Source organism: Artemia sp. Qi Xiang Cuo, chromosome 5, assembly GCF_049724085.1.
Source record: "Artemia sp. Qi Xiang Cuo chromosome 5, ASM4972408v1, whole genome shotgun sequence".
NCBI lineage: Eukaryota > Metazoa > Arthropoda > Branchiopoda > Anostraca > Artemiidae > Artemia > Artemia sp. Qi Xiang Cuo.
The window spans coordinates 6,085,688-6,102,423 of NC_142798.1; the positions used below are offsets into that span (position 1 = coordinate 6,085,688).

General features: G+C 36.4%; 1 protein-coding gene across 4 annotated transcripts in view; it reads right to left on the reverse strand.

The window, feature by feature from the left end:
- Positions 1-16,736, reverse strand: part of LOC148951742 (sorting nexin-14-like) — a 245,188-nt gene that overhangs the window by 195,881 nt on the left and 32,571 nt on the right. For 2 of the 4 annotated variants that reach the window (XM_089088697.1, XM_089088698.1), the window contains exons 5-6: positions 6,321-6,452; positions 3,769-4,016 (exon numbers count right to left, since the gene is read on the reverse strand). In XM_089088697.1, the coding sequence (XP_088944823.1) occupies positions 3,769-4,016; positions 6,321-6,452 (380 nt within the window). Of the gene's footprint in view, positions 1-3,768; positions 4,017-6,301; positions 6,453-16,736 lie in introns of those variants that run through there. The other 2 variants (XM_089088699.1, XM_089088700.1) reach the window with 2 other exon arrangements.

Sequence of the window (16,736 nt, forward strand, 5' to 3'; positions counted from 1 at the left end):
AACCAACAAGCCTCTTGGACAACTGCCAAAATACAAACAAGGTAAATAAAACCAAAGTCAATCGTCAGAGATAAACTTCCCCACCATTCTGCGAAACTGCCGGTAATCAGCACACTCTCTAATACCCAGGGGAATAGAATTTCACACTTTCGGACCAATATGCCTCAAACTAAATCCTTCTCTAGTTGTTCGCCTAAACTCGTGTGAGAAATTGAACCTGAGTGATGTCGGATATGAATGATGCTGCGAGTTAAGAGGGAAAATTCCATGGAAATGTGATGCTAACTGGCCAAAAACATAATTGTGACATATCTGGGATATTGCAATGAAAAGAAGTTGATGTAAAGAAAAAATTCCAGCTGATCCAAAAAGATGAGTAACAGAAGACCTATTATGAATCTGAAAAAGTATCCTTATCGCTTTATTTTGTAAAATTTGAAGGGGTTTATACACTGAAGGAAAAGTTGAAGCCCACACAGAAACACAATATAGAAAAAAAGGTTTACCAGTCGTAATGTAAAAAGCTAGTAATAGGAATAACTAATTATAACAGTGGCAATATGTCACCACTTATTATAATTACATAAGTAAACATTGTACTTTATATAAGGTTTTGAAAGGAAAAGTATTTTAAATAATAAAGCTTTAATCCTCTAAAACTCGCGCATTTTCTTTTTTCTTTTTTAATCATAGAATTTTAGGACAAGTTGAATTGGGACTCATAATATCTGGACGTAATTTAAATGCTGTCAAAAAACTGAAGGAAAAAAACGTTTTAGTAGCTACAAAGTCATTAAGCAGAATACGAAAATGAGAGATTGATTAATAATGCAACTCATTAGTCTTACCAGTCGTAAAATAAACAGCTAGCAATAGGAATAACTGATAACAGTTTTTCAACAATTATTAAATGTTATTAAAAATTATTAACTATTTCAACAGTTAGTAATATAAAACTTTAAATTCTGGATTGGGTAAGAGTCGTATCAAATTAAGCAAATTCAAATCATATAAAATACATTCTAAAATACTCTCTTTTTCGGCAATAAAAATATCCTAAAGCAATTAATGGTCCTACTGTACTTAAATAATATATTCTTTTGGGTTTTCAGCAAAGTATTAGTTTTGCATAATTCTACAAATATAGGAATAAAGGTATGAAGGATAGGGAATTTGCTAGAAAATCATTTATGCCGTTTTTTTCAACTGTAGTCAAACTGTGCTCTTATATACATTTTTGGTTTTCTAGGGAGGGAGGAGAGGGGGCTATGACCCCCAGCTTTCTGGCTAGTACTTCTGCATGGGTATGCAAAACCTCTAATTGTATCAATTACCTGCCTTTCTAATGGTACCATTACCTCTCTTGTATCATATACTAATGAAATTCTCAAACTAGTAAACGACTTTCTGAAATCCTGAATGTAATGCTGAGAAGTGCGAGTTCCTCGTGAGGCAAAAGCAGTCCCGTCCCATCCTCTTGGGTCCTCTCTAGTTCAGCCAGGAAAAAGTGTTACCAGTCTTAGCCTTCCCATCAGTTCAATTTTTCCAACATGCGCTGACTTTTGGTAAGCCACATTTCTCGCGGAATCGCCTCTGCATATGCATCCATAATTGCTACAAGTTACGTTTTAATCGAAATATTTTTGCATCATCCTTTCTCACATTCCATATGCTGCCTCCTATTGGGAGATTTTTTACTAAATAATATAAAAGAAAAATTTGATCATGCTTCTTCAGGTTTGGCAAATACCTGATTCGGCTCCCTCCATGATCCTGAAATTTTTTGACAGTTCAGAGGCGAGGAGTATCTGACCCTGAGAAAACTATATTTTGACCAAACAAACTATAATACAAAGATAGCTAACCCTCCTTGGTATCCACTGCTAATGCGTGGTGTTATAAAATTTTTAACAATTTCATTTTAGAATTTATGCAATTGAGCAAATTCAAGTTGACATGATAGGTATTGCTACTCTCCTATATTTTAAACTACAGCCCAAAGAGTATGTGTAATTTATAAGAGAGGAAACTGGCACTAGTGTCGATAAAAAAAACAACTGTCAACGCCATCTAGCATTTGACAATATTTGGTATTTTTATTAGTATAATGATAAGAACACTTAATTCAGTCAGTGCAATTGGTAAAAATTAGAGTAGTAATAAGTATATAGTCTTTGTTCTTGGCAGAAACATGATTAGAGCTTGGAAAAATGGCAAGTGTCGCCATATGCTAGATGACGTTGATAGTTTTTCTGTTGACACTGGTGCCAGTTTCCACTCTTTTACGTTACTCATTCTCTTTGCTACATCCTGTGATCCACACACAGCTCCCCAAAGCCTATTATGAGGACTACATATACCATATTGCGATCTTAAGCCAATCTTAATTTTCCGACTGGATTATAGTTCTTGATATATTTCTTATAATTTTTCCTCGTATTTGCTTCATAGCTTGGGTTTTTAAGATAAGATCTATTTCCAAATATCAATTGAAATTTCTAGAATACTTATTTCATTTATATTTGATTTTATTAGTGATTTTATTTATGCATAATTATACTCGTATTAGGCTATAGTTTACTACTGTAGTCGTTGATTTGCTAGTGTAAATGTACGATTTTATCTTGTTTTGCCTTTGTTTTTCTATATATTCTGTCCTTTTCATGTTTTTATAGACGGGTTTTCAATTAAATATACAATAAATAAATTAAGACTTTAAACTGTAGACATTCACTTTAGTATTATTTGCAATTAAGAACTAACAAGAATACAAACGCCGGAAATCCAGTTATGCTGCTCTGTAGAACAGAAGATTTCAAGTTACTATGCAAAATTCTGAAGTTAGTCTATAGTCCTAACACTATCCTGGAATCTTTACTTTGGAGTCTTACCAAGTTTTACCAAGTTTACCTAGTTTTACCAAGTTTTACGAATTAATCCAGTCTTAACAAATCAAACAAATCCAGATCGTGCAAAAACAACCTAAAAAGCTTTATTTGTCTTCTAAAAAAAAACATCCTGAAACGCTTCATTTTCCACAACCCAAAAATTATGCATTGTTTTGAGTTTTCAGTAAAACATTAGTTCTACATAATCTTACTAATAAAGGGAAATATCAAGAGTCAGTTTATTTGAAGTAGCTTAGATATAGATTTTGCATAAGGGGGAAAGCGATAGTTTGTTCTTTAAGCTTCAATTTCATCCTTTACCTAAAAAAAACATTTTTTTTTTGTAAAGAATAGAAAGAAGAAAGAATAGAAGAGAAAGGTAGAATAGAAGATAGAAAGAAGAAAGGTAGAAAGGATAGAAATATAGAAAGTTAGAAAAAAACCAGATAATAGACTTTTTTCGTCATGAAACTTAACAACTATGTTCAAAAATAAGAAATTGCAGAAATAAAATTATATATGTCTGGTGACGTTAAGGCTATTATATAAAATCATATACTATCAATTATACATTATGCATAAAATTATTCCAAATATGATGACACTGTCGTTCCCTGACTCTACTCTGTAGTTTCTCAACGACTTTTTGTTCAAAACCGTTTTCAAAAATTGCGTCTACGGAGCAGAAAAAATTATAAAGTTTAGTTTAATTATTTTAAAGTTTAACTACATAAAAGTTAAATTATTTTAAAATGTAAATACATGTAATATGTGTGATCATCAAGACCTTGTGTTTAAATCTGATATACATAACGTGTTTACAGAGCCATTGAGGCCCTGTAGAAAATATCACAATTGTTGGATTGAGAATGTTTCCTACCTAGATTCAAGATAGCTTTTGTTAAGATCAGACAGAATGGCTTTTTCGACAACAGACCTGAGGTAGACAAGTTCTGATTCCCTTGATTTCAACGCCGGATGCAAATCTTCACCATAGAATAAGATAGCCGCTTCTTCCGAGGTTATATTTTTCCATTTGCCCAAACATGTGTTGCTTTTAATCCAATTATCAACATGTGCCATAAAAACAGGAATTGCTCGAGATCTGATGAATTTCTCGGGATCGATCTTTAAGAAAATCAATGAATAATTGATTCCTTGAATGAATCAATAATAATTTTTCAACAAATGATTTTTAAGTCAACTGAAAAATAATCAATGAATCACTGAATGCATGAAAAAAAAAAATCAAAATAGAGCCATAAAAACACAAGTCACAATAATTGTAGCTAGTGTCATATAAAGGGGAATTGCTCGAAAACTGACAAACTTCTTAGAATTGACCTTAAATGAACGTATGAATAGACTAAAAGAAAGTACGGAAGTACACAACAACAGTCAGAACTTTTAATTTTAGAATAATTTCATTCAGCATGTAATTTTGCCTTCTTTCTTCTAAGGTAAATGAATAGGAGGTTTCAAATACTCCAGGAATATTTTCTTCAAAAATTCTGGATATTTTATTCCTTGTATACTACAACTACTACAGTAACTAACAACCCACTGCAGCAACAAGCTGCCTGAAGCCGAAATACCTGCACAAACTCCTCCTCCATTCTGATCTAGTTTAAAAGCTTCCCTCGTTGCTCCCTCCCAAGAACTTCCAAATTCTTTTAAACTATTTAAACCATTTATTTTAAATCATATATTAAGCATTAAGAAAAAAAGAGAACCTTCACCTAAGAATCATATACCCAACAATACCCAAACAAAATAAGGGAGGTAGGTGACTAATCCAGGGCTTCACATTGGTGGTTTTAGAAATGTCCTATTCTTTGAAGTACCAAGGTCATTAAAATAAAGACACGTTTTGCCCCCTGGACCACCATGGTCTATTGATGTCAGAAAAACATAACTTTCTAATATTTTTGTATTGTTTACTTTAAAAATATGAAAATTTTAGGACAGTAATACACGTCGGTGTTGCCACGTTGAGGAGTGAACATGGCAAAACGGATTAGCTAAATATGACAGCGCTTTTTGTCCGTATAAATTCATAAACAACCTGGTTCCCCCCCCCCCCCCAAAAAAAATTGCTCTTCAAAGGAAAAATACCTCTTTTTATGTTGTTTGGTGCCCTGCGGTTTTAGCTAACTTTTTGGCGATTTTTGATACACATTTCTTATGGTTTTTTTTCCCTATATTCACGGCGCTAGGTACTTAGAGGTATCTGATATGCCACTCTTCCTTTACCTCGTTCCGAAACCTCGAGGTTTTAAACATCTGTTGAACCTTCTTCTGAAGGAGCTTTGCAGGAACAAAATCCCAAGGAAGATCGTTTCAGATAGAAGTGCAACGAAGGATGAAGCAGGTTAGATGAAATGGTGTCCGACTAGCTCTTCTGTGGATGAACTGGGCTCGAAGTAAAATTGAAGCACTTTTGACACCAGGTTGTAAGCTTTACTTTCGTTGTCTAATAGTTGGGGGGGGGGGGGTTCATACAAAGGAGCTTACAAACTATATACCATTTTGCAGACCAAGATATCTAAGTCCATAGATGCATCTTTATTTTCTTCATAAAAACTCTTTATTTATATCAAAGCCATAACCAGAAGCAGACTGTTCAATACATAAGATAAAGGGATAAACATACAAATATATACGATTCTTTTCTGTGTTTTTGAATTCATGCCAAATTCTGATTTGCAATAGTGCTGAGTGCTTTGGTGTCAATTGAGGGAGGGGGATCAAGGCGCATTTTTCACCTAAAGGTTTTGTACCAGGGTTGAGTTAAATGGGGGTTCAGTTGCATAAGTTCAGGAAAACGGGGGTTTGGTTATACGCACACTGATTAAATTGAACCCACGACCAACTCGCTGGTTGGTTATTTTGTTATTTAAATTTTGTATAATATGATTGCTCTTTATCAAACAAAGGATTTGATATGGTTCAGCTAACTGTAAAATTTAGGACTGAATTTGTGTGTCAATTCTGAATTGCCACTGTGCTGAATGCTGTGGTGTCAAATGGAGGGGGAGCAGGAGGGCCTTTCCAACTAGACTTTCTTGGTTCCCCTCTAGAAAATTCAAAATACATTTTTCTGGAGTTTTCTTTGATAAATGTGTTTTTTGCTATTTACATTGAAAAAATTGATAAAAAATAACAAATCGCCCCACCCCTCCACAGATTTTGAAAAATTAATCCCCTAGTTTTCGTATTTGACACAAATGACTGAGTTACCGAGAATAAAATTGCGACGCAAAAATAGTATTAAACAAATCAATATCTTCAACAATAATTCATTTGATAAACTACTATTGCCCCGGTACAGTTGATGCCAGTTTTGTCTCATAGCAACCAAAAATAAACAAAGAAAAACTGTCCCATACTAAGTAACAACTTGCATAACTCACAAAAAAAGAAGAAAAAAACCTTTGACAAGCGCCGATAAAGATTTGCGGTCAAACAGCAGATTGCAAGACGAGCTTCTGTTGAAAAGGAGGTGTCATCTCCCAATACTTTTTCCCATGACAAAATGAACTTTTCAATAATCCTCTCAAACAACTGCAAAAACAGATAGAATAATTAATTTACTAAATTAGGAATAAATAAACAATAAAGGAATACCTCACTGTGGCAAGGAAGACCTACCGCCCCCCAATTGAGGGCATGGCAACCCAGCTAGCATGAATCACAATTATTTTTTGCAAAATCGATAATCATAGTCACTACAGGGGTCAGACGAAATGGCAGTATTGTTTGGAAATAAAACAAAGAACACATAATTTCTGGTTTAAGACACTGACTTGAAAAGGCACATAATAATTCAAATAACTGTATTTCCAGCATTTGAGTGGCACTAACCAATTTTGTGATAGGTGTTGGCACTGACTGGTGTTGTTGGAGAGGGATGAATTTATTTCAGACGAAAGGATGGACTCTCCAAACTTGCTCACTGATTAAAAACGTTTGTATATCTAAAGTGTAGATATCCATGTATTCTTCCACGTATATTCTGAAAAAATACCTTTCTTGTGGCATATTAATTGACAAATGTATCTTAGAAATTTCCATTGAAAATAAAAGATTAACTGCCCACCCTCCTAGACTTCGAAAAATACACTTCAACACGTATGTTATTCTAGCCTACGTTTTCTAAGGGAGCTTCATAACCACTAACTGTGATAGCTGAAAAAAATCGAATTAGCATGTTAAGTTTTTATGCTATATATGATTAATACCGTTGTCACAGAGCAATTTGATCCAAAGCCCTCCGTCTTGGAAGAAGTCTCACCGCCATTGGGCAGCGGTAACTATTATATCCAAAATGCCTTGTTACTACAGAACAATTTGATTTTATAACAATAAAGTATTAGACTTTAACTTGCTAATAAAAATTTTAGCAAAGAATTACAATTTTTCAATTACTGAGGGACAGAAGTGATGAAGTCTTCTTTCGAATCGCATGTTACAACTTCACGTTACTATAAGGTAACGTAACGATAAACTGTGCCCATTCAGAAAATAAAATCAGCAGAATTAAAGAAACTAAACTAACCTAGGAGAGGGATTAAACTGTATCCCAACAATGCTTGAAATCTCTTTGATCTTCATCATCAAAAGCGGCAATGAACGTTTATGTTTTTTTTTTCTCTTTAATTTAAATTTAGTTTGTTTTTTTTTTGGGGGGGGGGGTCTATTTGTGTTAACTGCTCCTGTCATCGGCTTCACTGAAGTCACAGCCTGTCCGAAGCTAGGATAAAGGAGGAGGGTTAGGCGACATATTTGCTACCTGTCCCTGTAAAAGACCCAGCAACGCAAACCTCGGATGAATCATCTTCTTCCCTGATAACAAACCCAGAGCGCCACAGGACACGATTCTTGATTGCGAAACAATCAGCGAAAATTGTCTTCTTGAACGTGAGAACTATGGATCACCTATCAAAGACCGAGCAAGTTCTCAGAGAGATGAAATATTACAATATTGACATATTGGCCCTAACTGAAATTCGGTGGAAAGGTATGGGCCAAGAGAACCTAGAAGATGGATATGTGTTATTTTATAGTGGGGATGACACCCATCATAGGTCAGGGGCAGGAATACTGATGTCCCTCAAAGCTCATAAATCTGTTCTCAAATGGACACGTGTGAATGACAGGATGTTAGTTCGAGTCGTTACAGAGCACACAAAGCTCTCAGTGATAGCTACGGGCCTACAAATGAGGCGGATGAGGATGTCAAGGACAGATTCTACGAAACATTACAGGCTGGTTGTTCTTGGTGATTTAAATGCAAAAGTAGGAAGTGATCGCCAGTAGTTTCCTGAAGTTCTAGGACAGCATGGACTTGGTGACATAATGGCGCGTTACTAGTAGACTATACACTAAGTAATGACTTTGGCATTGCCAGAACTTTTTCGACTACAAAACAGTGCATAAATACACATGGACATCACCAGACGGCTCAACTCGGAATCAGATAGATCACTGTCTGATCTCCCGCAGGTGGCACACAAGCCTTCTAGATGTACGACGATTCTGAGGAGCTGACACACAGTCCGATCATTCACTTATGGTCGCCCACGTGCAGATCAAACTTCGTGCTCCTCAGAAGCGCAGTTCAAACCAAAGGAAACCATACAATACGGATAAGCTAACCGTAAGATTCGCAGAGAGTTTTGTATGACTCTACAAAATAAGTTTGATGCCCTAGCAGTGGAAGCCAACGAACCAGAAAGCATTGAAATGAAGTGGGACACCGTAAAAAGTGTATAAACTACGGTTGCCAAAGAAAATCTGGGTTTCAGGAAGAAACCAAAGGAAAGGTGGATCTCTGACACCACGTGGAAGTTGATTGGCGAGCATAAGGTACTTAAGCAGACCTTACTGTCTGCTGACACACGGTGCGCACAGTCAGCTTCACAGCTACTCTACAAGAAGAAGGACAAAGAAATTAAGAAGAGTGCTAGGAAGGATAAAAGACTTTTTCTTCGAAAATAAAGCTGCTTTAGCAGAAGAAGCTGCAAAAAAGGGTGATTACAACACTGTTTACCGGCTGACTAATGAGATGGTGTGGGAAACAGAGCAAGAGAATCACTCTGGTCAAAGACGAGAATGGAGTAATTTTATAAGGCCCAGATAAAATTGACGAAAGCTAGGCTGCCGACTTCAAGAAACTATTAAATAGACCAAGAAAGTGTACCTGATACCTCCTTTTTACAGCTCGGCATCGCCCCGAGACCCACCAAGCTCTTCTCAGGTCATGTATGCAGCAAAAAAAGCTAAAAAAGGGACGAGCTCCTAGCATAGATGGAATCTCAGCAGAAATGTTGGAGTATTCAATAGGAACAAGCCTCTCAGTGTGGCTCGCCCTTTTCGCCTCTCAATATATAGAATATAAGGAGAGTTCTCGTGAATGGACCAAGGGAATAATGGTGAATATCTTCAAAAAGGGAGACACAACGTTGAGTGATAATTCGAGAGGTATCAACCTTCTGCCAGAACCGTGTAAACTATTGGCTTCTATTATATTGTACCGGATTCTAGATGTATTAGATACACATCTGCGAGAAGAGCAGCATGGTTTTAGAGCCGGCAGATCGTGCTCTGACTTGATATTTGTACTAAGAACGCTTGTTGAGGAATCAAAAGAGTGGAATAACAAGATATATCTACTACTTATTTACTTCAAAAAGGCGTTTGACTCGGTTGACCGAGAATGTTTGTGGATAGTTCTCGAGTATTACGGGGTGCCAGAAAAAATTAGTGAGCATGATTATTTTACTATACGAAGAGACTGAGTGCTGCGTTAAGACCGAGAATAGCACATCCAGATTTTTCAAGATCATGTCTGGTGTGCGTCAGGGATGTGCACTTTCCCCATTTCTTTTTGTAGTTATGATGGACTACATATTAAGACGAAACTCTGGATATGGCGTAAAAGTAAGCAGTAAGCAACTCTCTGATTTAGATTTAATGGATGACGTAATCTTGCTAGAAGATTCTAAACAGAGGTTACAACAGCTACTTGACGCAATTATAGAAGATGTAGAAAATGTCGGGCTAACCATTAACGTTGACAAATCAAAGAGCATGTCCGTCACAAGCTGACCGCTTCTTCTGCATCACAATAATACAAATCTAGAACAGGTGAAGGATTTCAGATAATTGGGTAGCTGGATGAATTGTGATAGTGAAATAATGACCAAGATTAAACACCGGAATTGGTCAGTCAACCGGAGTTTTTAAAGACTAAAGCCCATTTGGAGGACCAGCGAATATTCTTTGTGACTGAAGTTACGTCTCTTAAGTAAACGGAATTCTTGCGTTCGAAAATATGTGCCTAAGGAGTATTTTAAATGTAAGCTTGCAGCAGAGTAAGCTTAAAATGTAAGCTTTAAATGTAAGCAGATTAAAAATGAAATTCGTAAAAGAACCAGACAGCCTCTCATAACTGCTGTTATGAGGAAGAAGAGGTGGATATATTTAGGACAAGTACTCCGTATGAAAGAAGGTCACCTCCCTCGGACAGGCTAATACTGGAAACCAGGCGACAGAAGAAGACGAGGCAGTCCAAAGAACACTTTGTGGCGTAACTTTTGACCAAGATATAAGGACGACGGAGACCTTGTTAATAACCGAATGGGAAGATGTCACCGCTGCATAACCTGTTTCCGTCCGTAGAGCCCCGACCCTGCAGTTTTACCTTTTTTTTAAACATCGAGCAAAAGTCACTTGAAGTCTGTAGGTTTTCGATAGAGCCAAAACAGTTAGTGCTTGAGCCTATTGAGCCATTGACCCAATAATGACTCCTGAGGAACTATGGTCTAAGGTCTTTTTGTGTATTAATTAAAAAAAAAAATTCCACAAAATAAGTTTTTCAATGAAAATTGAAGAACTCCATTAAACAAATAAAGACCAAAATTAAATCAAATGATCTACCAAAATGTAAAATACACAAATCATTATCAATAGATAAATGTAACTCAAAGCGAGAAGAAATTGGAATACTTAACCGGATGAAGCCCGAAGTAAAGGAAAATTGACATGAGTTGGACGCTAAATCCCTATGCCTTCCCAAGGCCTGAACATATTGTGCACTTAACTGAAAAAAATATAAATATTTTTACTTTTATAACTTTAATAAATCAAATAATATTAAGATTTTGATTACTAAATATCAGTATATGTATATTAAACTGACAATGCACATTCATTTGTATTTTTTTCAGTAAAGTTCAAATCAAGGAGGCACACTTGTGCCTCTAAAAAGAGGCGACCCACCACAATGTTAAGCGATTTCCGGTCCTAGCGGTCGCAGAGAGACAGCGGTAATCGCATTTTGTAGCCCAAGCTCAAACTAAGAAACGTGCAAAATTTCATCCTCCTCCGACTTTATCTTCATGGGTAAGAGGGGGCCGGAAGTTTTGACCCTCCGACCACCGCCCCCCCTTAAAGGTGTCGGATTGGGTTGATATTTATAGTTTGAGCTTTGCTAGGGTCCGGGAGCTCATCATGAAAAATTCAGCTCAATCCGATCACTCCTTCTCTGTTTTCCAAAAACGAGATATAGCCACTTAAAGTTCAAAAATTTTTTTTTTTGTTAGCAACACCTACAGGCCACAGTTGGCAACTGATCCGGGTGAATGAGGACTCATTCGAAGCAGAGTTCGACCTGTTAGGGCCTATTGATATTTTCAGACCGAAAAAATTATCCCCCGAATTTACATTTACGAAAAACCTCGTTTTACTATAAGAGCTCATGTTAAATTTTCCCACCATAACCCCCCTTTACAGGTTCCTTATCGAGATGAATGATTAAAAACACATTTCTAAGAAACCTGGAGATTCTCTCACGTAATTTCAGCTCAATACAGTCGCTCCTTCCCTGTGCTGCAGAATAAAACTCTCAAGTTGTGTGGGGATTTGTTAGTATTAAATATATATTCCCTATACTAAAAATTAATTACAATTGTGTCTCTTTAGTACAGCGTTCGATGCTCCTGACTGTCAGGCGTGACAAAAACGTGCAGAAATTAGTTGAAAAAAACTACGTTTTCTAAAGAGTTAAAGAGGCTGAGTCACAAGTTCGAACCTTAAAACGTACAGGGATTAGAAGGTACAGTTGGGGGGCTGCCGCCCCCAAACCCCCCCTTTCGCAGCCTTTAAAAAAAAAAAAATTTTTGAACTGAAAGTAAGGAGCGACATTAAAACTTAAAACGAACAGAAATTATTCTGTATATGAAAGGGGCTGTGCCCTCCTCAATGCCTCGCTCTTTACACTAAAGTTTGACTTTCTCACAACTCTTTTTTTTAAACAGTAAAAACTTTAGCGTAAAGAGTGAGGCGTTGAGGAGGGCACAGCCCCTTTCATATACAGAATAATTTCTGTTCGTTTTAAGTTTTAATGTCGCTCCTTACTTTGGGGGGCGGCAGCCCCCCAACTGTACCTCCTAATCCCTGTACGTTTTAAGGTTCGAACTTGTGACTCAGCCTCTTTAACTCTTTAGAAAACGTAGTTTTTTTTCAAATAATTATAATAATAATATAATAATAATATACTGCGAAAACAGGCTTGCGCCTCTATCTACAAAAATTTAAATAATCAAATGCTTTATCACGGTAATGATTGTCAATCTTGTTCTTAAACGCATTGACTGAATCTGAGTTAACAGTGCCTGATGGTAGTGCGTTCCACTCGGAGACAATGCGGTTGCCGAATGCCCATCTACCAAAATCTCTTCTGAAACGTTCTTCAGTTAGCTTAAACTCGTGACCTCTCAGGTTATTATTCTTGAATGTTATTATCTCTTCTGGAGGGATGTTGTCGTAGTATCTGTTGCATATTTTGTATCAGAGGCAACGCAGTAGCGTTGCCTATAGTAAAGGCCATACGGCTCCAATGTTTTATTATTATTTATTTATTTATTTTTTCCCAGAGGCACTTCATATGGAAGGGGTCGTCGTAGAAGATTCAAAGGAGACTCATTCAATTTGAAATCGAGAGTTCCAGTGCCCTTTTTAATAGTCTAAAATGATTGGAGGACAACTAGCCCCCTCCCCAACGCCCATCATTCCCCCAAACACTCAAAATTTTGAGATAGCCATTTTGTTCAGGGTAGTTGATTTCCAGATAGAAAATATGTTTTTGAGGAGGATATTCCCCAAAAACCCTTAGGGAACGGGTTTTAATATACGCCCTGGGAGCATATAAGTTTTGCATATATGGTGTTGTCGTAGAAACTTCAAAGCAGGCTCATTCAATTGGAAATTAAAGAGCTAGTGCCCTTTTTAAGTGTCAAAAATGATTGAAGTGTAACTAGCCCCCCTCCCCCCCCCCCCACGCCCATCATTTCCCGAAACGAATCCAATCAAAATTTTGAGATAACCATTTTGTTCAGCGTAGTTGATTTCCACATAGAAAATACGTTTTTGAGGAGGACACTCCCCCACAACCCTCAGGGCAAGGGTTTTAAGTTATGCCCTGGGGACATATAAGGTTTTTCTAGGAGGCGTTGTCGTAGAAACTTCAAAACAGGCTCATTCGATTGGAAATTAAAGAGCTAGTGCCCTTTTTAATAGTCGAAAGTGATTGGAGTTTAACTAGCCCCCCCCCACGCCCATCATTACCCCAAACACATCCAATCAAAATTTTGATATAGCCATTTTGTTCAGCGTAGTTGATTTCCAGATAGAAAATATATTTTTGAGGTGGACACTCCCCCACAACACTCTGGGTAAGGGTTTTAAGTTATGCCCTGGGGGCATATAAGTTTTTTATAGATGGTGTTGTCGTAGAAACTTCAAAACAGGCTCATTCGATTGGAAATTAAAGGGCTATTGCCCTTTTTAATAGTCCAAAATGATTGGTGGGCACCTAGTGCCCCCCCCCCCCCCACGCCCATTATTACCCCAAACACATCCAATCAACATTTTGAGATAGCCATTTTGTTCAGCTTAGTTGATTTCTAGATAGAAAATACATTTTTGAGGAAGAAACTCCCCCACAACCCTCAGGCCAAAGGTTTTAAGTTATGCACTGGGGGCATTTAAGGTTTTTATAAAAGGCGTTGTCGTAGAAACTTCAAAACAGGCTAATTCATTTGTAAAATAAAGAGCTTGTACCCTTTTTAATATTAGAAAGTGTTTGGAGGGCAGCTAGCCCCCCCCCCCCTACGCCCATCATTTCCCCAAATACATCCACTCAAACCTTTAAGATAGCCATTTTGTTCAGTCTATCTGATTTCCAGATAGAAAATATGTTTTTGAGGAGGACACTCCCCCAGAACCTTCAGGGCAAGGGTTTTCAGATATGCCCTGGGGGCATATAAAGTTTTTATAGAAGGCGTTGTCGTAGAAACTTCAAAAAAGGTTCATTCGATTGGAAATTCAAAGGGATAGTGCCCATTTTAATAGTCAAAAATTATTGGAGGGCAACTAGCCCGCCCCCCTACGCCCCCAATTTCTCCAAACACATCCAAACAAAATTTTGAGACAGCCATTTTGTTCAGTGTAGCTGATTTCCAGTGTAGCTGACATATAGAAAATATGTTTTTGAGGAAGAAACTCCCCCACAACCCTCGGCAAGAGTTTTAAGTTATGCCCTGGGGGCATATAAGGTTTTTATAGAAGGTGTTGTCGTAGAAACTTCAAAAAAGGCTCATTCGATTGGAAATTCCGAGGGCTAGTGCCCTTTGTAATAGTCGAAAGTGATTTATGGGCAACTAACCCCCCTCTCAAGCCCACCTTTTCCCCAAACACATCCAATCAAAATTTTAAGACAGCCATTTTATTACTCTTAGTGTTAAGTTCTGGTCATTAGGTCTTTTAGGTTTACAACTCCCCCAAATCCCTCAGGGCAAGGGTTGTAATTTAAGGATTCTCCAAATCCTTCATATTATTTCTTATGGAAGGATGCTCGTATAAACTTTAGAGAGAGTTCGTTTGATTGTAAATTGAAAGTTATTGTTCACTGTTTAAGAGCCAAAATAGATTGTAGGACAACTAGCCCCTCTCCTTCTTACACGCCCTCAATGCATCAGATAAAAATTTTGAGATAGATATTTTGTTAGAATAGTTCAAAGTTCTGATAACAAAAAACTCCGGTGTCGACAGAGCCCACCAGGGCCCAGGGGTAGGCGTTGTAAGTTATACCCTGGGGCATAACTTATTAAGGGGGGTTTATGACTCATGGGAAAGGGTTTTGTATGCGATGAACACTAAGGAAATCTATTATAATTATCCAATTATAAGGTTAAAATACATACTCTGTGATAGATGCAAAATTGCTTTGGCACACAAAATCCTATTAAGGTCAATTCCAAACAGTCGTGATCCCTCTGTGTCAGCAAGTGAAAAAGGTCTATACCCCCTTATTGGAACTATTTTTCAATCTATCATTATTGTCTATCGCTGTCCACAAGCTATGCAAGCTGTCTATTGTTCATATATAAGGTTTTTATCAAAGAAGTATTTCTATAGACTTTGATAAAAGCCTCATTCGATTTAAATTGAAAGTTCTATATTGGTTTTTTAAAGTCAAGAATAATCGGACATTAAGCACCCCCCCCCCCCCCCCATGCCAAACAAAAACTTGAAACTTTTTGCAATAAAAAATGAACAAAAATGAATTAAAAAAAAAACTTTCCAAAAAATAAGCTTTTCCAAGAAAAGTAAAGGCCATTTTAATCTTGCCACCCGCAAATAGAGAAACATGTTAAAATGGATACACACAATAACTAGACACATTTGATAAATAATAAATGAAATACAGAATGACCAGCAATTGAACAAACATTCATAGCAAAAACTATACAAAAAGTAATGATATAAATGAATAAAAAGATCTTAAAACGAGTAATGCTTCGATTGAATATGAAAATCTAGCTTAAAACGAAAACAAAAATATTTCTATTAAAGTATAAATGAGACTTAAAACGAACAGAAATTAAATAAACAATCAATGCGAACAAAACATACAATTTATATTAATTTAAATGAATAAATAAATCTTAAAACGAGTTAAACTTAAATTGAATATGTAACTAAAGTTTGAATAGAATAAATATACATAAACCCAAGATTTTGTGTATTACCTCACTGCAGAAGCTAAGAACTTTTGCCGTTATCGGCGCTTTATTGAGAAAAAAATATATTATAAATTTTTTCTTTTGTACATAAAGATGAAGGTGAATATTAAGATTACAGCAACATTTTGAAATGATGAGCTTTCAGCAATTAATATCATAATGCATCAAATATTCAGTTTAATTTATGAGTTCTTTCCAAGATTGGTCAAGACAAATATAGTTTCATTACAAGCAAAATTTGGATACTGCCTCCTTCTTTAACTGTAAAAACCTAAAGCCTTCTGCGTCATTGGTGATTCATTTAAAAAGAATTGCTCGTATATTACAAATTTGTTATTTTCCAGTTCTTACAGCATTTAAAATTAAAATAAAAATCACAATGAAAAAAAAATCTTGAACTGATTGATCTTTCAACAATTAATATCATTATATATATAATATTGAATTTGATTATGTTTATACTTTCCAAGATTGTTCAAGATTCATAAAGTTTTGCCATTTTTTTTTTAACTGTGCAATTTTTTTTAACTAATCCTGGTAGTTTGTTATGAAACATTTTGTAGCTTCTAGGCATTTCTATTTCAGCGGAAAACTGCACTCAAGCTCTGTGGAACATGTATTTTCTTGCATGAAACACCAAAATATAATAAAATGTCAAGTTTCGGAGTGTTCCACCACTCGCAAGCAAGTGCCATTGGTATTTTTGAATCCGCATGTTCAATTTAGGGGGGTGGAGGGTAGGCTAATTCTCATAGCAGCC